Below are 21,586 nucleotides of genomic sequence, written 5' to 3'. Positions count from 1 at the left end.
TCTTAGCTGAAATTTTATTGCTGTTCTAGAAGTTGGCATGATCTTGACTTGCACAGTGACTTCATCGGTGATAACAGTGGCAGTGGTGATGTTCCTCTGTCCCACTCCCCTCAGTTCACCTAGAGGAGATATCAACAGCCCAGGAAAATGAGCCACTTTCCAACCAAATCCCCAATACCACCCAAAAATATTCCCCTCAGAAATCCAAATTTTCCTCACAAATTCCCACCTTTCCCCAACAAACTTCCAGTTGTTCCCCAAATGCCCAATATTCTCCAGTTCCTAATGCCCCTAAATTCTCAATATTCCAAACAAGATTCCCATGGTTCCCCTGAGATTCCTAATTTTCCACAACAAATCCTGTCTCCCCCTAAATTCACAGTGGTCTTCCCACAGTCACAAATTATTGCCCCGAATCCCCACTTTCCCCCTCTCATTCCTGAGTTTACTCTCCAAATTCCCACTTTTCCTCAAAATTCCCAATTTTCTCCTCCAACTTACAACCAGCAGTTTTTGTCCAGCTGGGGAGGATCCACACCTGTCACCTGGAAGTCATCCACCCTAAAGACCCAGCGTCCTGGGACCTTGACGTTGGAGGTAGTGGTGATGTTGATGATGGCATCGGTTTGGGATCCAGGAATGTTGTAGAAGTTGGTGTCATCACCGCTATTGAATCCCGCCTGGAAAATTGGGGGGGAGTCTACAAGGGCTGACCCCCCAAAGGGGTAGTGGGCCCCTAAAATTACTTTGGGATGCGAACATAGTTGGTGTCACCCAGAAATTATATGAACCAATCCAAGGCCATCACTATCATGATCAACTCCAGAAGGAGGGTAGAAAACCTCCTGTCTTCACTATCATCATCATCATCATCATCATCATCATCATCATCATCATCATCATCATCATCATCATCATCATCATCATCATCATCATCACTATCATCATCATCACTATCATCATTATCACCTCCAACATTTGGACTGGGCCAATCCCTGACCTTCATTATCATCATCCTCAGAACAGGGAGTAGGACAATCTCCTCCTCCTCCTCTACCCTCCCCACTTACATGTGCAGGGGTCCCCCCAAGCCCTGTTTCAGCATCCCCATCACTCGCTGCCCCTGTGGTCCACTGGATGTCCCCGTAGTTGAGGATGATGTAGAACATCTTGGAGTCAGTGGTCAGCACAGCCTGAAAGGTGTTGCCCTATGGAGAAAGGTCACAGAGGTCAAGATGAGTCATGAAGGTCAGGGATGGGTTCTGGAGATCAAAGATAGGTCGGTTAGCAAGGCCACCAAATGGGTCAACGGGAGCCAATGAGTCACCTTCATGCCCCCTGGACCATGGCCCTCACCTTTTCAGAGGTGGAGCCGTAGTAGGCCACATGGTCCCAGGTGGCCAGCAAGGCCCAGGTGGCAGTGAAGGGGCTTTTGGGGAAGTACTGGGTTATGTGCTGGCTGATGTCCTCCAGCAGCGCTGGGTCGGTGGTCTGGCGGTAGAAGATGTCCCCACACAGCACATTGTCCACATCTGCCCAGAAGGGAGTCACGAAAGGGCGTCCGTCCGCCAGAGGGAAGGGGTCAGGGGTGTATTGTCTGACGGGCTTGTCAAAGGAGATCACCCCATTGTTGTTCACCTGGAGGTGACACCAGGAGCGGGTGGGAGCAACACCTTGAGTTGGGTTATGGGTTCTTCAAGATGGGCCCTACAAGCATGTCAAGAACCACCACCCATAGGGAACCCCAACACCACTGCCCACAGGACTCCTCCAAGACCCACCAACCATAGCAACCCTCACCCACAGGACTCCCCAGCACCCAAAGAACTCCTCAAGATCCATCAACCTCCCAAGACACACCACCCCCCACAAATATCAGATCCATGGAGCCCCCTAACAGCAACCACGCCCAGGACCCTCCCAAGGCCCAGCACCCAGAGGACCCCACAACACCCCCCAATCCCCCTGAGACCTACCTATGAAGGACCCTTACAAAATCTGCCACCCATGTGATCCCACAATGCCCACCAACACACCTCAAGATCCACCCTGTGGGGGACCACCCAAAACCAACCAACTGCCCCAAGACCCCCCAGCCATGAAGGACCACACCATCACCCACCATCCTCAGGACTTCCCAAACCCCTCCAAATCACCCCCCCTCCAATACCACCAGCCCCCTCAAGATCCTCCACCCATCTGAAGATGTTTCAGTGTCCAAGGATAAAAGCCACTATGAATTCAAGAAGGGTTGATTTTGGAGACACACACACACACACACACACACACACACACACACACACACACACACACACTCTCTCTCTCTCTGTCTCACACTCACACTCACACTCACCCACATACCAGTGAAAAATTAAGTAGAAATGGGGAGGAAATTTAGAAAAACTGAGGAAATTAACAAAAAAGTAGAATTTGGGGTGACCTACAAACACAGTTTGGTAGGTTTTGCCATAGAAGGTGAAGGGAACTGAGAGGGCGATTGCCTCGGATGCTCCATCATCAAGTTTGGGGTTGGTTTTATCACCCTGGTCCAGTCCGTAGGGATAGAGCAGGGATCCTGTGGGAAAATCAGGATTTGGGAACTGCCCCCAAATTCCCCCCAATTACATGGATTTTGGGTTGTAACCCACCAAATTTGGTGTTCCCATGGTCTTGGTTACCTAGAAATGGATGTCTCTTCTCCTGGGTTTTCATGGTGAAACTGGGGTGAAAGGGAATGACCCCAGTGGAATTACATGGGGAATACAGAGATTTTGGGAGAATAGAGGGAAAATAGTATAATGTGCTTGGGAGAAAGCTAATTTAGGTGAAAATAATGTTTTTTCAGGGCAAAGCCCCCAAAATTCACCTTTTTCCGATGAGGTTTTGGTGTCCACCATGGCACCTGGAGAAGAAATAGGAGGGAAAATGAGTTGATCAATCATTTTTCCAGCAGGGATGAAAATGACAACACTTTTCAGAAACAAATATTTACCTAAAAACAGGAGGAAGAAAACACTAGAGGGTGACATCCTCAACCTAAAATAGCTGTAAAAAACCCTGGAAAACATAAAAAAACTATAAATACATCCAAACAAGCAAACTAACAACTCTCCCCACAAGAGATGATGCAGTAAAATGATGTTCCAGAGGCAAAAAAATTTCATACTAAAACACCAAACACACACTTTGTCCAGGAATTTTGTGTGGAGGGCTTTGTGTATGTGTGGTATTTTAACAATTTTTTGAAAGAATTGAAGTACTTGAAAAGTTGGCTTTTTGATTTAATTATAGTGCATTTTTAAGTGTAATTTAATTTAATTCAGGATATTTTAAAATTTTATTTAATTTATAACTTTTAATTTACTATGATTCAAGTTTAATAGAAGATTTTATATGAATGAACATTATTTAATTTAATTTCAATTTTTAATTCTAAATGCATAGCCTTTTTATTTAATGGAGTTCTTAGGTTAATGCTATTTTCATTTATCCTCTATTTATTTAACTTTTATTTAATTTTTATTTAATTGAATCTTCAGGTTTTTGCCATTTGTGTGAATGAAGACATTTCTCCCCTTCTGTGCCCAAATTCAGGATTTTTTTGCCTTTTTTTCTGAATAAAATGAGGATTATTTCGATTTCTTAATGCATTTTTAAGTGATTTAAAGGCACAATGCATGAAAAACCAGGACTTTAAAGAGACAATAATAAAAATTACCTCACCTGGATTTCAATGAAGTGAAGAACTGCAGCCTGAAGATGAGCTCAAACACCCTCAAATGCTGGCTTTTGCCTCGTCCTGCTCTTTTTTTTTATCAAAACAAAAAAATACTGAACATGTAATTTGCCAACTTTCCACCCATCCAATCTCTCTGAGCTCTCCCAGGATTCTTTAAAAAAAGGGAAATTGAATCACATGTTGAGGATTTTATCACGTGTTGGGGATTTGGAGCTCCTCCAGATGTATATTTTTAAACAGAGATAAGACTTTTTTGGAATAATTTTGGGGTTCTGGAGACATCTCTGGATCTCTCCTCACCCTATGTGAAGTTTTGCCCCTTTCCAAGCTTTTAATTTTCATCCTGTGATTTTTTTTTTAAACAAAAAAGTCTTTTAAAAATACTTTTATTTATAGATCTTTTATCTTTTTTTTTCTTTTTTCTTTTTTCTTGTTTTTTTTATCATGAGCTACTTTTTTTTTATAGATTTTTTTTTTTTTTTCTTTTTTTTTTTATCATGAGGAAGAAAATAGATTATCTCTGTTTATTTGGGATTTTGAGGACTCTTTTTTGTTATTGTGAGGCTAAGAATAATCTTTATCATGCACTTTGGCCTTTCTTTACTGGAAGAAAGAAAAAGTCCTTATGTGCAGGAATTCAACTTTTTGGAGGGAAAAAACCCCCCTTTAAATTACCAAAATTTTTAGTGTGGTTTCTTTTTTTTTCTTCTAAAAAGAAGTTAGTATCTTTGTTTGAAGGGATTTTTTAAAGGGAAAAACCATTTTATTCTATTTATTTTAAGGGAAAAAAATCTTGTTCCTTATTTACCTGGCAGTTTAAAAGTATATTTGTGGGAAAATTCTTTATTATTGCTCTCCTTTTATTTTCTTCTTATTTTTCTAAAGGAAAACACCTTCATTTGCTTGTACTTTAAGAAACTTCATTTCCCCAGTTCCAGATGGGTTTTTTCAAGCTCTTTAAAGTTGTTTGTATTTTTTTTTTTGTCCAGAAGTTGGGCTTGAACTTCTTCAGAATCCTCAGCTGGGACTTCTCTCATTAATTTTGCAAAAAACCCAGACAGATTTGGCTTTGTTTCCCTGGAGACAGTGAGAAGGGCAAGGATTCTGAAGAACTCACTGGATTTTTGGAGGACAGTCAGCTGGGGTGACCCTGTGCATTCCCCTCACCCATACCTCTTGCGGGACCTCATCAGTGGCAAGATCCACCCGCCCACTTCCAAATTCTCCAGAATTTTGGGGTCAGTTTCTCTACCCACCCTCCTCCAGCCGGATGTGATGAAGAATTTGTGATGAACTGGTCAGAGTTCAATGCTCGCCCCAAGTCCCCAGCCTCACCCAGTCCTTGCCCTGCAAATGTCCTCAGGACAGTTTTGCAAGAAATAAAATACTGTGTGATTTTGATGGAGAGAGCCAACTACATTGGTAAAACTCTGCCAGGTCCTTGCAGGGACAAACAGCAGAATTCCAAGGAAAGGTTAATGCAGGCAGTCACTTGGTGTCACCACTTTCAGTGTCTGGTGACAAGTGATGTGAAAACCAGACGGTGTGGAATTTTTTCCTCTTTGTATCTTAGTGCATCATGGAGAGGTTTGTTTGGTTTGGGGCTGGTTTGTTCTGTTTTCCCCCCTGATTTAAGACTTTATCAAAACACATGGCTTTTATGTGCACTGCTAATGCTGGGAGGAACTGCAAAATTGTGCTTGCTAGGAATCTTGCTAAATGCTGGTTTTAAAGCTTGTTTGCATTAGTATCATCTTCTCTGGGGACTTGAATCATGGATCATACCCACTCTGACTAGTGTTAAATACTGATTTTTCTTTTCTCTAGATTGGACCAAACCTTCAGTTCAGGTAAGAGACTTACATATGTAGTTTTAATTAAAATAACTGTTTTCTTCTGAAATTCAGTTGCTTCTTTCTATCCACTGTAAGAAACCACCTTGCTGGCCTCCTAGCCACAGGTGCCTACAAAAGGCACAGTCTGCAGAGTCATGTCTTTCAAAGACACCCAAAATTCTGGATTGCTGAGTATTCAACTTTTAGCTCCTGAAGAAGGCTGAGTCAAATGGCACAAATTTTGTCTGCTTGGAAAACTGTAGGTTTAAACACCGGAAAGCAGGAGTTTGGATTCCCATTAGTTTTAAACCTCGGCCTCAGAACACGCTGCTGTGCATATTTGTTGCTGTGTTTGCCCATGAAGATGTTGCTGTTGTAATTTCATACAACTGGAACTGGCAAAAGCTACAAAAGAGAAAGAGAACACCCTTCCCTGCCTCTTGCCTCTGGTACTGATCACAGAACACTGGATTTTAGCCTCACTCCCTTCTGTCTCAACAGCTTTGACCCTAAACACAGTAAATTCTTTATTTTTCTGGTTAGAGGGAGGAAGTTGACACGCCAGGCACATTTTCGTTCTGGAACATTCATTCCACAGCATTCCAATAGGGTAGCCTCTGTCACCTTCCCCCAAAGCCTCTGGAAAGCGCTGTGCACAGGGCAGTGATGCAGGACGTGGTGAAAGGACTGTTCTGATCTGATCTGATCTGATCTGATCCGATCTGATCTGATGAGGCAGCTCCCGTGTTTCCTTTCCTGCCACGCTAATGATCTCTGCAGGCAGCTGGAAAAAGTGCAGCCTGAAGGATCATCTGTCCTGCCCAAGGGCAGCCTAGGTCCAGAGAGGAAAGCAGGTTTTCATCAGGGTCCCCAGAGTGTGGCAAGGACAGCGCGACCCCGTTCCGTGTGATGATGCCATCAGTCACCCTGCAGACACTGCCAGGTCACCGGGCTGCACACTGCGTGCTGCTTCTCTCCGTTCCACTCCTGCAGGAAACCTGCTGGGGATGCCAGCAGCCTTTCTAAGGAGACTCTGCAAGCCTCAGTGATGCAGCACAGCTCCCACTCACTGCTCTGCAGCAACAGGAGGTCAGGGATGGTTTAGTGCTGCACTGAGTTTATTATTAATATCCATCAGTGCAGGTTTGTAGTGAAAGTTCCTGTATCTGCTCTCTACTCGTGTCTCTGTTTGCTTTTAAATCCCTTTGCTTAGATTTCTTGTGCTCCCTAATTAGTATAGAGAGAAACAGACACTGGGAACACCTCCCTGGTTGACACTTGGGTTGTATTTATCATTAGTTGCATTAAATCTTTTTGCAATGAGACTTCGGAAAGAGAAAGAAATGCAAAGAGACACACAGAAAAGCTCATTTACAGCTTTTCAATAAAAATCTGAACACACATTATTAAATTTTAATTCAACTGGCTCATCACACTTTAGAAATTTTGCTTTGTTTTTTGAAACTGAAATAGATGTAATTTAGAATAACTCAGTTTATTTTAACATTTATTTGATTTCAAAGCTTTAAGATTTTAAACTACAGTTTTCTTGGCAAAAAAAGACCCAAACAAAAAACAAACACCAAAAAAACCCCCGCAAAAACAAAAACAAAACACACCAAAAAAACTCCAAAAAAAACCAACCAACCAACCAAACAAACAAAAACCAACAACCCCCCCAAAAAAAACAACAACAACAAAAAAAAAAGAAACCCAAAAAACTCCCAACTCTGAAGAATTAGGAAAGGGTTTTAAATAGTCCAAAAACATCTTAGTCAGAACTCATTTCTACATCACCTGAAACAGATGGAAGGCTTTGACCACATCCTGATATTGACAGTAGCTCCACTTTCCCATGCATGTGTGGCTTTACATGCAATCACTTCAGTCCTGGATCTGCAAACCAGTCATGAATCAAAGCTGGTCTATCAACAGAACATAACATTTTAGGATAAAATTTTGAGTATTTACCAGACACTTATCTGTGACTGAATTATATTTATATTAGGGTGCATCTGTGCATCTGTGCATCTGTGCATCGTGGTGTGAATTAACAGTCTGCCAAGATGACAGCTGTATCATGCTCTGGAAAGTGGACCAGCACAGCATCAGAAAGGAATTTTATTTGTTGCCAGCAGTTTCCAGCTACAGTCGAGACTAAGAAGCTCAAATTACACAGCTAACTTATTCTGAGAAGCTATTTTTTTTGACCAGACTGTAGCTTCCTTTTGTGATGACATTGAACACAATGTACTCAGGCTTTCTACAACCCAGGAAAGAATAAGAGCAGACAGGTAAAGAAGATTTTATCCAAAAAATCATGTTGACCATTGACCATTTAAGACTCACAGTGGGTTAGAAATAACATTTTTCAGTGGAACTAACTCTTTTTTTTTTTTTTTTTTTTTTTACTCTGAGCGTTGGTGATATCTGGTTGAAAAAATCTTTGCCTTGGAAAATTTTGTGGGAGAGGACTTCAGTGTTCCACAAAACAGATGGGGAAGATAATGGATGTTGTACATCTTCCTTCCTCTTTTTGCTTCCTGCCAGGCAATCAGATCTGCTTAACTGTGACTCACACAACCCTCTTTTTGCTGCTTTATGCATTAATTGTGCTACTGGTTTACTTCTTACAGCCTGTCAGCAGGCTTTGAATTGGGACTGAGGTTTAATTGGACCTGTGTGAAATTAAGAGGGACAAGCAGATTCACCCTTTTTTTATGAGAGAGGGACTCTACATAGCTGCCATGGTGTCTGGCTACTAAGATCTCCAATTCAATCAAACATGATATTCAATAATTTAGGACTTAGAAAGCCAGATTTCACAAGTTTGTGCAGAGGTTTTATAGGACCTTGAAGAGTACATCTTGTGTGAGTAGTTTTGGCCTTGAGCTTCTTTTCTGACTGTCTAGCTCTAACACAAATGGTCTAATTCTCTTGTGGAGAAATGTCTCCATTCTCTGTACACAGCTCATGAAAATGAAGAAAGAGAAGAGAAGAGGAGAAGAGAAGAGAAGAGAAGAGAAGAGAAGAGAAGAGAAGAGAAGAGAAGAGAAGAGAAGAGAAGAGAAGAGAAGAGAAGAGAAGAGAAGAGAAAAAAAAGAGTTAAAAATTTGTGCAATCTTGAGTGACAAGAACACCTATGACAATGATTAAGTGCCACCTTAAAGGTATGCTCTCCTGTCAGAACCAGACTCTCCCTATCCTGCAGTGGCAGTAATTTGGTTACAAAAGCAGGCATGTCTTTGTCCTCTATGAAATGTTAAAGACCAGCTCTAATTTTAACATCAACACGACAGATAATCTCATGTATATTTTATAATAAGTCCTTTTACATCTGGTGTCTTCCTTTACTCTTACTGACAGATTCCCATGTTCAACACAGTGTTCAGCTTTGACTCATGACATGGTAAAATGCTTGCAGAAGTGTACTGCTGTCTTCTACCCTCTGCCTTCCCCAGGTGATTACTGTCTCCTTATTTTGAATTTCCTTGAAAGTTCAGGTGCCCAGAAACTCCTGGGGTCAGCTAACTCTCAGAGTGACTTCCCATACTGACAGAAGCAGTCTGTCTGTGTATGGCTGAGCCAAAGTGAGCAAAGGTGAGTCAAAGGTGTAGAGAGAGATCTCCCTGAGGCTTTACAATTCTGAGAAAAATTTAAAAAACACTGGTCAGAACATCTGTGCCATCCATGACTGTTAAATAAAAGGAAAAAGTAATGCTCCTGTATTGCGCTGAGGTGGAGATTTCTTTCTGACAACTCATATGGGGCTGTGTTTCAGATCTGGGACCAAAAGAGCATGGACAACACACAGGTGATTTATTACTGCTGAACAGTGTTTGCACAGCATCTACACCTCCTTTGGTTCTCTGTGCTCTCTCAGGGAGCATGTGGGATTTGGAAAAGTGATGGGATTTGGCACAGTGGAGACTCAAAGTGACTCAAAGCAGTATCTTGTACCATCCAGGACCATGCTCAGAGGTAAAACTGCAGGAGGTGGAGAGGAGCTCTTTCCAAAGCAGCCACTTCATGGAGACTTGTCTGGACTGCAGTTTGCTGGTGGGAGGTGGGTGGGTGAATGACTTGACTTTTTACTTTTCTTTTTACTTTTTTATTCCCTCCTCATTTATTAGAATGACTTTTATCTGAACCCATAAGATTCTCATGCTTTTACCCTTCTGATTCTCTTCCCCAACCCTCTGGCAGAGACAGAGCAAGCCAATGACTGTTTGCCCTATGAGGAACTCACCCAAATGAAACAGAACAAAGAAAGACCTTCTTTCATTAAAAAGGCTGAGGGAAATAAAAGGCCAACAGAGGGACACTGGAGTGAGTACAGAAACATTTCTCTGCTGTGCTTGGTGTTGGTAGCTGCCTCAGAAACTTTTTGAATTGGCCTTCTGTAGTTTTGGGCAACAGAATTTTGGCCTGATTGTAACACCACTGTTCCAGTCTTGACAAGCAATATAGCCAGGAATTTATCTGTAATTGCTGACTTTATATAGGCAGTGTAGTACTCTCCAATTATCTGTGTTTTGGGAATTACGGATATGGTTTAGGTCAAGCCAAAATTATGCTGACAGAACTAACACAAGGGTGTATGTACATTAGCACACACATTAAAACAAAAGGAGCAGATCTGCACAACAAAACATTCAGGGCTGATGTTCACCTCCCACAGACTCAGGGTGCTCTATGTAGATCAAACCTACGCTGGTGCTGTGGACTGAAAGGCTGCAGGAGGTGAAGCATTTTAGGAGACCCTCTGGATGTCAGGGTCTGGTTAAATCATTTCCAGAAATAAAGCCCATCATCATTGTCTGAAAAGGCTCCATGAAATCAAGGAATGTGTCATACAAGGATATGACGGGGAAATTGACTCTTGAGCCCAGCTGAAGTAATACACCTGTGTTATCCATAAGGAGATATGCAGTTACAGAACTTATGTCACTTTCTTCTGAAGCCACAAGTAATACTGATTCTTTTCACTCAAATTTTAATTAAGGCTCACAAAATGTAAGCTGTAGTGTATTGTAACTGATTTTAAGAATTCATGAGGATCTACAGTAATGGATAGCAGCTTTTTTGTCTGCGGTGAGACCTGTGGTCTCTGCGCAGGTCCTGCCTTCCTGCCACCTGACATTTGGGAGACATTGCTTTCAAGAGGCCTAAAAAGGCTGGCAGGTTTGCCAAACTTATTTGTGTTTCTCTGCTGCTACATTTTTGTTGTGCTCCTGTTGAGGGAAGGGCTGCTGGAAAGCAATGAACTGATTCTGCATCCAGGCGAGGGTGCTGCAGGGCAGAACACAGCGGGTCTGACCACAGTTTCCAGAGTGACTGCTGGAAGAGATTTCCTGGTGATCCAGCTGGACAGTGTTCTCCTAAGCAAACAGTAGGATTCAGCTGGGAACATCCAGTCCAAAGTCACTGAGCCATACTTCAGCCAGATGAAATGTTTGTGATCACTGGGAGCTGCTGGCAGAACACATAGTGTACTGAGATTACTATCCTGAAAAACTAGGGAGTACACAGGAATTTTTTTATTTGCCCTTTTTTTTTTTCCTGTTACTTGTGTACAATGTGTGAGAAAGAATTTAAAAAAAGAACTTGTGCTTATGCCTCCTTGGCTTTTTCTCCATTAAATCTATCCATTTCCAGCTGCTGGGGAATGTGAGGCAGAGGCAGAGAGCAGGGCCCTGTCCTGGACCTCTCTGGTTGTCACAGGTAAGGGAATTCAGTCATCAAGTTCCTCTTACAGTGTCATCAATACAATGATGAAAACAGACCTTTTGGTCAGTAAAATAACATTTTTATAGACTTAGGGCCAGAGAAATGATTTCTTTTTAACATCTCTGCAAGAAGAGGCAGGTTTTCACTATGACTTTACAACATGACAAAGCAACCAGAGGTAGAGAAACCTCAGAGTGTCTGGAAGTGGCACCAGACTAAATGTGGGTGTCCACCTACGACTTGCAGATATCCCTGAAGATCCTACAGAGATCCCAGTCCTAAAACATGCAACTTCTGCAGGGTGGAATATCCCACCCTCCTGTGAAGGCAGCAGGGTCTTACACAGTCAGAGCCAGCCTCAGCACCTGCTGATGTCTGCATATTTTCAGTGTGACTCCTCTAATAAGTATTAATTATTTCTGTATATAGTTCTTTCAGTACTTACTACAGAGTTATTCCATTTTACGCATGGCAGAGGAGGTTAATGACGTGGAATCTCACAAGCACTGTATCATAATTATGTCAGTCATTAAGCCTCTTTGAAATATGGGAGAGGCAGAAGCTCGTCTTGCTGTTCTCTCATGCTCCAAGCTGCCTTGTACATTTTCACATTCGCTGAACTCAGGAGAGGCAAAGGATGTGAAACCCCATGTAGAAATGAGGCTGGCAGATCAGTGGTGTGTTTCATCTAATCTCTTGCCTTTGAAATTACCTACATTTGTAGGGAGAATTATTGTGATGTCTGAAGAGTGGCCTGGCTGGTGAGTGAGAACCTGATGGCTCTGTTCTCTCTGGTCAGTGGCTGGCTTCACACCTGTGGATCTGCCACTTCAGCCTTTTGTGTCTTTATTTTTTCTGCCGTGTACCTTCCTCAATGACTGCAATTGAGTGAATTTCAGCACAGAGCTGTAGGATCAGGGCAACGAGCTCCTGCTTTGCTGCTCTTGTACCAAAAATCCTTGCACAGACAGAGAGGCCATGAGTTAGTGACCACTTAGAGTGTTTCTGGTAGTGCAAAACGTTGTGGTGTGGGCACCTGGATAAATCCACCATTTCAGCTTCATTTTAACTCTACTAAATACATAGCTAAGTTTTCCCTGAATTTTATGTCCAGTGGTTCAGATTCAGCTGGGAACAGTTTACTGTTCAGATTACTTCCTCAGCCACAAAAATGGAAAGCTGCTGAGGAATCAGCAGGGTGGGTTTCACACTTTTGCCAGCCTGCTAAAGATTTCGGGCTTATCACAATTTTTAGTTTTGAAATACCAATTTTAAAAAAACCAAAACATAAAAAACATAAATCTTCCTTTCAATTTTTAAATTTCAGAAGCCCAAAGAGGAAAATCTTGAAAATATGTATTGTTTGCCAACAAGTGTGAGGACATTTAAGTGGAAAATAATCGTGATTGATATTTAAAGAAACCAAACTTGTTCATTTATTTTTAACATTCTGTAGTTTATTTCTTTTAAATTAAGTTTTTAGTAAAAATTCTGTTTCCTCAGTAGCTTTCAGTTTCTGTGGTTGACAAACATAAACCACATTGTTGTAGATTAAAAACGGAAATATTTTTTACAATAGTAAATAAATTTACTATTCTATATTAACATATAATACTAAATAAAGTGCCTTATTTACTATAGCTATTATTTATACAATTATTTAAATAAATATTCAATTTTTCATTTTAAGCACACATTTATTTGACCAGTGGGCTTGCCTGACATTTTCACTCTATTCAAAAATAATTTTTATAACTACACAAAATTGATCAGCATTTTCAGAAAATTTTGGGATAAAACCTCAAAGTTCACTTATGTGAAGGAGAATGAAGGAAAAAAGGGTTTTTTGGAGAGAAGTTATGAAAGAAAAGCTAGAGAACAGAATGCATTCTTAAGCAACAAGGATGAAACACTGACAATGACACTATTGAAAGATTCCTGCTAACAAGACCACTCCCACTCCACCAACACAAATATGTTTTACATGGCTTCTGGGTATTCCCATTGGTTGTAGATACCATTAGGAAAAGAAAAAAGCCACAAATAAAGAAAACTATTTTGAAGAGGTTTTGGGTTTTTTTACAAATGTTACTGATTTATGCTTTCATGCATAAATTTTTATTTCATATCTTGACTTTTTTAATGCTGTATCACAGGCTAGCTGCTGGTTTTCTTAGAAAAACATTGATTTTAAGACAAAAGCTCAAAATTGTCAGAAAAACATGGTAACTTGCCTGCTTTTCCCATTGTGGTTCCTTTCCCAAACAATTACACACTTTTATGCTGATTTGGAAAAAGGAAAAAAAAAAAAGAAGAAGAAGCAGCTTGGAGATAATTCCCATAACACTCTTTATCTTCATCACCTTTACCCATTAGTGTTTGCAAAGAGTTCCGTGACTGAATTTCTATGCACTCAAATGCTTGGTTAAAAATCTCTGCTGGTATGAACAATAACCAAAACCAAAACCAAAACCAAACCACACCAAACTAACAAAACAAAAGAGAAGTTTCCATTTTTATTGTCAAGTATTGTTAATGTTTAGCTTTAACTATATTAATCTGGAAGTTATGTGGCAAGGGCATAATGGTGGCACAATGAGACCAGATAAATACACTGAGTAATACTTCAATGATCCTCTGACACATTTGATGATGTTTAGGGTTGGTTAAGTCTTGGGTGTTTTTTCTGTTTTTATACAAACTGTTTAGGAAATCCCATTAAGGAGAAAAATAGAATTATCTGCTCTGAAATGTCAACTTTTTCTTTGGTGAAAATCCTATCTTGGGGGTACTCCAGCTCCTGTTTCACATGCCTTAGGACTCCTGCAGAATTATGAAATATTCTTTTCCATTTTCCCTTAGTAATCAATCATAGCAAGTATGTGCCACTGCACTGGTATCGGTATTTATGCTGCGTCTAAATCTGCAAAAACACAGTGGTAAATCACATCTTCTTTATGTGCTGTAATAGTGATGTAATCTCGCTACTTAAATTTCACTCCCCTGAAACATCCCTGCCTTAGGTTGTTCCCTGAGCTGGGTAATAAGCAAAAGTGGGGCCTTCTGTAAAGTAATTGATTAATTAACACAGTCAGAAATCTGCACCTTTCATAATGAATCAATTCTTTGAATGGGATGTGCCCTGTGCTTGTGAAATTTTACACTTCAAGCAGTTAGCCAATACTAATGAGAATGAGTAGTGTGGTGTTTTGCTATTCTTCATAATTCTTATATTTTTATTATCTACACATTTTTCAGCTACATCTGATGGTGCACGAATGAGGCCAAAAGTTGGTTTTTTGACAGTTTTATTCTTTCTTTCCGCAGTTTCTCTATTTCTAGCTAGTCCTCTAAGGTAGTTTAATCTGTGGTTTTCTTCTGCTTTTGTAGACATAATGCTGAATCAATCTTATAATGGAATGAAACGCCCAGAATATGTTTTTTCCACAAATTAACAGAGTGCTCAGGATTTTTGAGTACTTTCCTGATGAACAATGTAGCTGATTTGACAGCAAAACTCCAACTATGGCATGCCTTGACCAGAAAGCAAAAAATCTAAGCTCTTCTAGAAATATTACAGTGGTGTTTCTTCTCCAAGATTTTGTTTTTTGTTTTTTTTTTCAGAACTATGAGCAGGTTTTATTTTGCAAGAGGGAAGTAACCCTGGAATTTCTGACAAAAATTTCTTACAACTCCATTTTTTTTTATGGATAGCTGAGTGTTTCAGACCCATTAGAGGAAAATCTGCTGCTTCTCTCTAAAGAAGAAATTCTTCACTTGGGCTGTGAAATTAGGAATTCAGCTACTTGAGGGCATGGGTCTGCAATTTGCAATTAATAACTTTTTGATGAGTCATGATTGGTCTCATTTTATGCTTATAAAAATATGTGAGCTTTCAAAGATATTTTAACCTTCATTTTTCTTTTGGTGTATAGCTGTGTCTGAAGTTTATTGGTAAAGCTGTAACTGTAAATATTTGGCAACTGGCAATTTGCATTGCGTAAGTTAATTACTTTCACTGTGTTATTTACACTCAGTAATGAGATACTTTTGAAAACTAATTAGATGTCCTTGCTTAGTTGCAAAAATCTTTTAAAGGCATTTATATTTCAATGTTCACCGCTTCTCCTGTGTCATCCAGTATCAAAGAGGAGCCAAATCACCTATTTCTGTCCCTTGTAGTTGAAACAGGACTATTTCCACTTTCTGTTTGGACTGGTTGTATTACCCAGCTTCAGGCACATTGTTTATCTTCACTTTCATTTGGTGACACTAAAGAGGTTTCTGCTAAAGGAAATTGCAGAATAAAAGGCATATTCAGTTGTTTTTCTTCATTGACCAGTACCAGGCAAGCCACAATTCCTGCACACAGCGGCCAGGTTGCAAATGCAGCTTAGTCTGGTTTCAGAGAGCAGAAGGAATGACCTCTAGTGCACTGTGTAATTACCCTCATTTACTTCCATTCCTTCATTAAACTGGTGTAATTTCTCATAGCTTTTGCCTCGTGGAAAAACATTTTTCTGCTCAATATCATAAGAGGAAGAGTAATTTACTTTCTGTACATATTTTGGTGACAGGCACACTATAAATATTGGGATTTCTTCTTAGACTTGATAACTTCACATGCCTTTGATGCCAAAGTCATTCTGCTGGATGTTTAATTAGAGGACATCAAGGAGGGTTATTTACATTTAATTCTGTAGTTAGCATTTGGCCTTCTCAGTTTTATGCCAGACTTACAATACAACATCCACGCTGTCTGGCATTAAATTAACTTGTAAATAATTTACGTAATTAATTTACTTTATAAGCCTCCTGTTTCATTTATGATTTTGTTCTCAACCAAGATGGTGAAATCTAGATGCACTGGCAAAGGGCTGAGCAAAAATAAATACTTTGGAATTTGTATCAGTGCCCCAAGATGGGTGTGACAGGTGACATCTTGTCTGATGCTTCATTAAAGCTTAACTGCTTGCAAAGAAAGTGCTCACCATCATTACAAAAATTACTTCTAGGCTTGAACAATTAATATTCCTTAGAAAATCTTACAGGATATGTTCCTAGACTTAATGACCCTGGGACCTGAGCTGGCATGGTCAGTCCTACGTTGCCAAGTTCCCTGGGCCTCCCAAAGTCTCACAGCTCTGGTCTAATGAGAAATTGTGTCAGGGCCATCACAGGCTGCTCCAGCAGAAAACAGAAAGTCAGACACAGTCGAGAGAAAGTTCAGGGAAATAACTCATCCAATACAATGGCAAAAAAAATTGCCAACCCTGTAATTTTTTTGTTTTTCCCACTATTTAAATAGTGACATCCATGAGAGCTTGTTGGTCTGTCTGTCCTTTCCTTCATACAAAGGCTGGTGGGTTTTTTGTTTATCAGGCATGGCTATTTTCAACCACTGTCGTGACAAGTCTTTTTTCCCTTTGCTCGTTGAGTGCAGGGCAGCATCCAGACTTTGAAAGGACAGCAAAAGAGAATTTTTGGATAAAGTTCTGAGGGCAGGTTCAGCCTTTTTATAGCAAATCTTCCAGTCTCACTCTTGTTTCCAGCTGTTTTGTGGCTCATCCTGCTGAAAAATATATTTTGGGCTTCATTGTCCAGTGGAAAGGACAGTTTAAGTGCAGAAGGGGTGCACAGGATGACGGAGATAGTAAACAAATCCCTCGTTTCAAAGGGATTTCCAAGTATGTTCTGATTGTGTGGAGGTACCTATAAACTCAGAGTATTTATTCTCCTGGAAGAACTCTAAACTGGTAAATCCTGGATCTCTGTTCCAGCTGCCTCCCCAGCCTGTCCAGCATTGGCTTTCATGGTGGTTGAATCCAGCTGAAGAGCATCAGTCCTTTAGGGAAAAGGCTCAATGGAAACAAACATCTCAAACCCCCCTGCTTGACGTACAGCCCTCCTCTTGAAATCCTCTACAGATTTTGTCTGTGAATGTCAGAAGAAGACCAGGGGAGGGAGGAAACCTGGGCATGAGGTGCCAGCAAACAGCAGTGTTTTCACATTGCTGCAAAGGGAAGTCTCTCTACAATATCCACAGTGAATAACTGCAATATCAGTAAATAACTGTCTCATTTTATGGCCATGGCTCAAGCAGCATGGCTCATGGAACTCTGAACAACAGAGGGAAATAGCAAAAATAATAATCACTTAGTCAGAAAACAGGAAGTTGGTTGAGTTGCCAAGTGATTGAGGTGTTTGTATTGGGAGGAAATAGTGAGTTTTAAGTTTCTCAGTGGATTCAGAATACAGTTGTAGCATATGTCTAAAACGGCAAACAAAAGATTGAAGAAACCTGCCCTGTGGCTGAGCATTTTTTTCCAATACGGCAGAACTAGGTCAGAAACTCTGGGATGGATGGATGGATGGATGGATGGAGTTATAACTGCTGCTTTTCACTAGCTTTACTGAGAATATTCTCTAAAGCATTGGTTCCACAGGATTCAAATGCTGAGCCAGTTAAATTTGTTTAATATATTGCATAAACACTATGCACTGATTTAGACAGGGAAAGATGAAATTGACTGACCTAATATTCTAAACATTAAACCACTGGAGTCGTGTAGAAAAGAGTGTGCTCCTTGATTCTCAATTCACAGGTTTATTTATGTCTTCATTATTTTAGTGAAGCAATGGCTTGTGGTGTAAAACACATTTTGCAGAGTCCCGTGATGAGACAATAGAGCAGGACTGATAACACAAAGGGCACCACACAATCCAAGCAGCAGTGCTGCCCTGGACAGGCAAACCCCTGGAAATTATTTTGGGTGGGAATTAGAGAAAGCTTCTTTGCCCAGCTGCCATTGGCCCTCACGAGCAAATACCCAACATGAGCCAGTGACTTTAAAGATCTGATTCTTGCAGCAGGCTTCCACAGCACTGATCTCTGATGTTCAATAGCAGAGGCTTGGATAACTGGCTGCCTGGAAAATCAGCAGGCCAAGCAAACTGAGGAGCAGGAAGGATGACACAAACTGAATTTCCAGAGAGGTCCAGGTGCCATTCAGTGAAGAGCAACAAGATGCAGTAAGAGAGACTGAACAGCAAAGTAAGGAAATAAGAGGCTGCTGTTGGAAGATCCTTTTGTGAGGAAGGAGCTTCTGCCTCCTGTAAATGAGAAGTGTATGTTCTGATGATAAAAAGGTGAGTCCAAAGTGGAAAGTTGCCAGCTGAATTAAATAAGGTTTTTTTGACAAAGCCAAAGTGGAGTATTTCAACTCAAGTAATGTCATGTATTGTGAGTTGTATTTTGAGCAAGTATTACTGAGTTTAGATTCAGAATGTGTCACTGTCTCAAGCAAGAGCTTTTACTCCTCCCAGCATGTTGCTGCAAGGAGTCTCTTTCCACCAATCAACATCTTTTGAGTTAATCTAATGGACGGACAGGAATTCAGAAATATTTCTGACAAACTCTTGCTTTTTAAAGACTGGTTTTTCAATTGAAAAATATGATGGTATTGCAGGTGTTTTCTAAGCAAAATATAGATTTAAAGTAAATATATGTTTCTGAATCTGTTTGGAAAAATATCTCTCTTCTTGTTCCTGTTCTGCAGTGTTAAATATTGGTGGAAAATTAAAAAAATCAGTACTTAGCTGTTTCTGTGAAGAATTTTTTCCTAAGGGATGCAGAAGGAAATACTTTCTGCTCAACTAAATATGTGAAGTTTGAACATATACAAAAAATGACCAAATTATTCCTGAGAGGTACTTATTTGTTTTATGAAGGGAATCAATTTCTGTAATGTGTTGACAGCAGCTTATTGCTTGTTAATATATTTAAAAGGCACTTGAGAGACAATTGGCTGCATTGACTGCAGAAGAAAAATTTATTACCTGTAGCACAATATGGGGAGGATTGTAGATTGTCCAAGTATTGGTTACTTTGAATGGACTCACGCTCAGTCTTTTTAAACTGTTACTAATGGAAATTTAGATTGCAGCTGCGTGAAATTAATCTATTGGACTTTTTTTAAATTAATCTATTGGCCTTCTTTGTGCAACGTACAAGCTCTGTGCTAATTGGGTAATGGTTTCTCGTTACAACTCAGTCTGCACCAGGGATATTCAGGAAATAGACAAAATGGGCTGTCAGACAGGAAGAATTGGGCTATTGTAACTACAACATCAAAAAAAAACCCCAATCCAACAACAAAATTTTGCCATGCCCAAGCACCCAACACTTACTGGGTTGCAGGGGCTGCAGCCAAACTGGGGCCCCACAGACCGGCATCCCCCCTAGAACATCCCTGTCCTGCACGAAATGTCCCCACAGAGTCCTGGCCTGCCGTGGTGTCACAGCTTTTTCAGCACTAAGGTGAGATGTCCGCAGGGATGGCCCCACAGCAGCTGAAGCTGTAGCCAGCTGAGGGGTGTCTGTCCATCCCCAGCGTCCCTGCCCTTTCCAGAGCCACCCCTGGCACTGGGTCTGGCGCTGCTGATCTCCACCTGGGGGAGGTACCAGTCAAAGAAGACACAAAGTGCCTGAGCTCCTCCATGCTGCAGCTCCAGGGGGTGAGAAGCCACCGGCTTCCTTTGGTGCAAAGCCACTCAACCAGGCCACACCAGCCAGAAGCACAAATCTTCATGCATTTGCATCTTTCAGTCTGTTTTCCTTTAGGAATTCTTAATTTTATAAATCTCCCTCTTTGGATGGTTATGAACATAATTCTCCCTTTAGTCTTTCAAATTCTGCTGAGCAGACAGAGCTTTTTTTCACCCTCTTGTTTCTTCTTCCTACCCCCATCCCCACTTGCTTTTCTTCATTATTGTCATTTAAGACAAGATTAATGATACTGGTGGGCCTGGAGTATTCTTGAAATAAATGGCTTCTTTTATTGTCCCATTCTAGGCATCATTTTGGATTTTAATCACTTTGATTTTGCCTCTCAGCCCCTTTGACAATAGCATCCCTCCTGGATATATAGAGTCTGTGAGATTTGTGTGAAGCTGCAAGTCAGTTCAGTGCTGTTTACCACTACTCATCAATAAAATAAAAAATAAATTTAAAAATCACCCGATAAATATTTTTCTGCTGCTGTGATAAATGCTCAGTAGCTTCTCTGTACAAAATCAGACTCACTGTGAATGCCAAGAATTAATTTTTTTAAAGGTGAGAAAGATTCTGCTTGTGCAGGAAGGTTGGATTAGATGACCTCCAGTGGTTTCTATCAACCTTGCCCATTTTGTGTCGTTTCATTAAAAGGAAAGTTGGGACATCATAATTTTAGAACTTTAGGGGGAAAAACCTGGGTAAAATTTTTCAGAAAAGTTAACAGAGAAAGAGCCAGGGTTATTCCTGGGCATGGCACCATTTTAAAATTGGGTTTTGGTGTGTTTTTTCATTTTTCTTTTTTCTTTACTTTTCCTTTTCAAACAGGAATAAAATCAAGGCCCATAAAATTCTTTTCAGACCCAAAAAAAAAAAATTAAATAAATTAAGGACATTAAATTGAAACACAGAGGGACACACACCACTTTAATACATAAAAAGTGTTCTAAAGATTATCTGAGTGAAATCTGATGAAGCGCAACATTAGGAAATTATAGGTTCATGGGTTTGCCTTTATCTATTCTGAGTTCACCACTGAGTAACAGAAATGAGAATCCAGTTTCCTCTCACCGAGGCCAGGCTTTTCCACAGAGCAGACTTCTTTCTTTCCTTTCCAGCATGACAGAAGTCTTTAGTTAAATTTCATGTTGCCCAAATCCTCTTATCATCTCCAATTAGGGTTTATGCTTCATCAGCACTTCGCCTGGCTGGAGGCCAGCATTTCAGGAAGAGATGGATCTTTCAGTACCTTCGACATCTCAGATCACCTTGCTCTCTACCACTCTGCCTTTTGAATACAGGACATCCTAACTGATGACATTTTAGCCACAAAGTCTGGAGATCAGATGTTCCTGCTGATACCAACCTTTTTATCTGCTTTGGATGTGGCAAGACATGGAGACACAGACAAAAAATCAGGACCCTAATTTTAAAAATGGGCTTTGTGCCAGGAGTGCAGTAACAGGAGAACGTTGTTACTGTTGAGAAAAGGAGAACAGGTGGTTGTTCTTCTTAATCACTTTGATGAAACAGACAAAATTTGTTGAAGAAGAGGAGGAAGAAGAAGAGGAAAGAGAAGAGGAAGATGAAGAGAAAGAGGAGGAAGAAGTAGAAGAGGAAGAGGAGAAAGAGGAAGCAGACGAGGAAGAGGAAGAGGAAAAAGCAGCAGTTGAAGAGGAAGAGAAGGAAGAAGAGGTAGAAGAAGGGAGGGAGGGAGGGAGGGAGGGA

General features: G+C 40.6%; 1 protein-coding gene across 1 annotated transcript; it reads right to left on the bottom strand.

Annotated features, from left to right (window-relative positions):
• On the bottom strand, positions 1-7,672 carry LOC120503671 (sushi, nidogen and EGF-like domain-containing protein 1). The gene is made up of 10 exons (XM_039712390.1): positions 7,546-7,672; positions 7,372-7,470; positions 3,724-3,799; positions 2,993-3,057; positions 2,867-2,902; positions 2,445-2,575; positions 1,357-1,638; positions 1,071-1,208; positions 502-680; positions 1-119 (listed from the first exon to the last, which is right to left on the bottom strand). The coding sequence occupies exons 2-10, from the start codon at positions 7,433-7,435 to the stop codon at positions 116-118; spliced, it is 975 nt and encodes a 324-aa protein (XP_039568324.1). The 5' UTR covers positions 7,436-7,470; positions 7,546-7,672; the 3' UTR covers positions 1-115.
• Between the last annotated feature and the right edge of the window lie 13,914 nt (positions 7,673-21,586).

Source organism: Passer montanus, unplaced genomic scaffold, assembly GCF_014805655.1.
Source record: "Passer montanus isolate IOZ18808 unplaced genomic scaffold, ASM1480565v1 scaffold266, whole genome shotgun sequence".
Taxonomy (NCBI): Eukaryota; Metazoa; Chordata; class Aves; order Passeriformes; family Passeridae; genus Passer; species Passer montanus.
Note: the sequence above shows the minus strand (reverse complement) of the source record. Positions and strands in the feature narration are given on the sequence as shown.

Excerpts from the sequence above, each read along its gene's own strand:
- LOC120503671 (XM_039712390.1), bottom strand. The coding sequence starts at position 7,435 with ATGCATGGGAAAGTGGAGCTACTGTCAATATCAGGATGTGGTCAAAGC. Across the intron at positions 3,058-3,723 it reads TTCACTTCATTGAAATCCAG|GGTTTTTTACAGCTATTTTA; the intron begins GTGAGGTAATTT and ends TATGTTTTCCAG. Across the intron at positions 681-1,070 it reads TTGGGGGGACCCCTGCACAT|GCGGGATTCAATAGCGGTGA; the intron begins GTAAGTGGGGAG and ends CCAATTTTCCAG.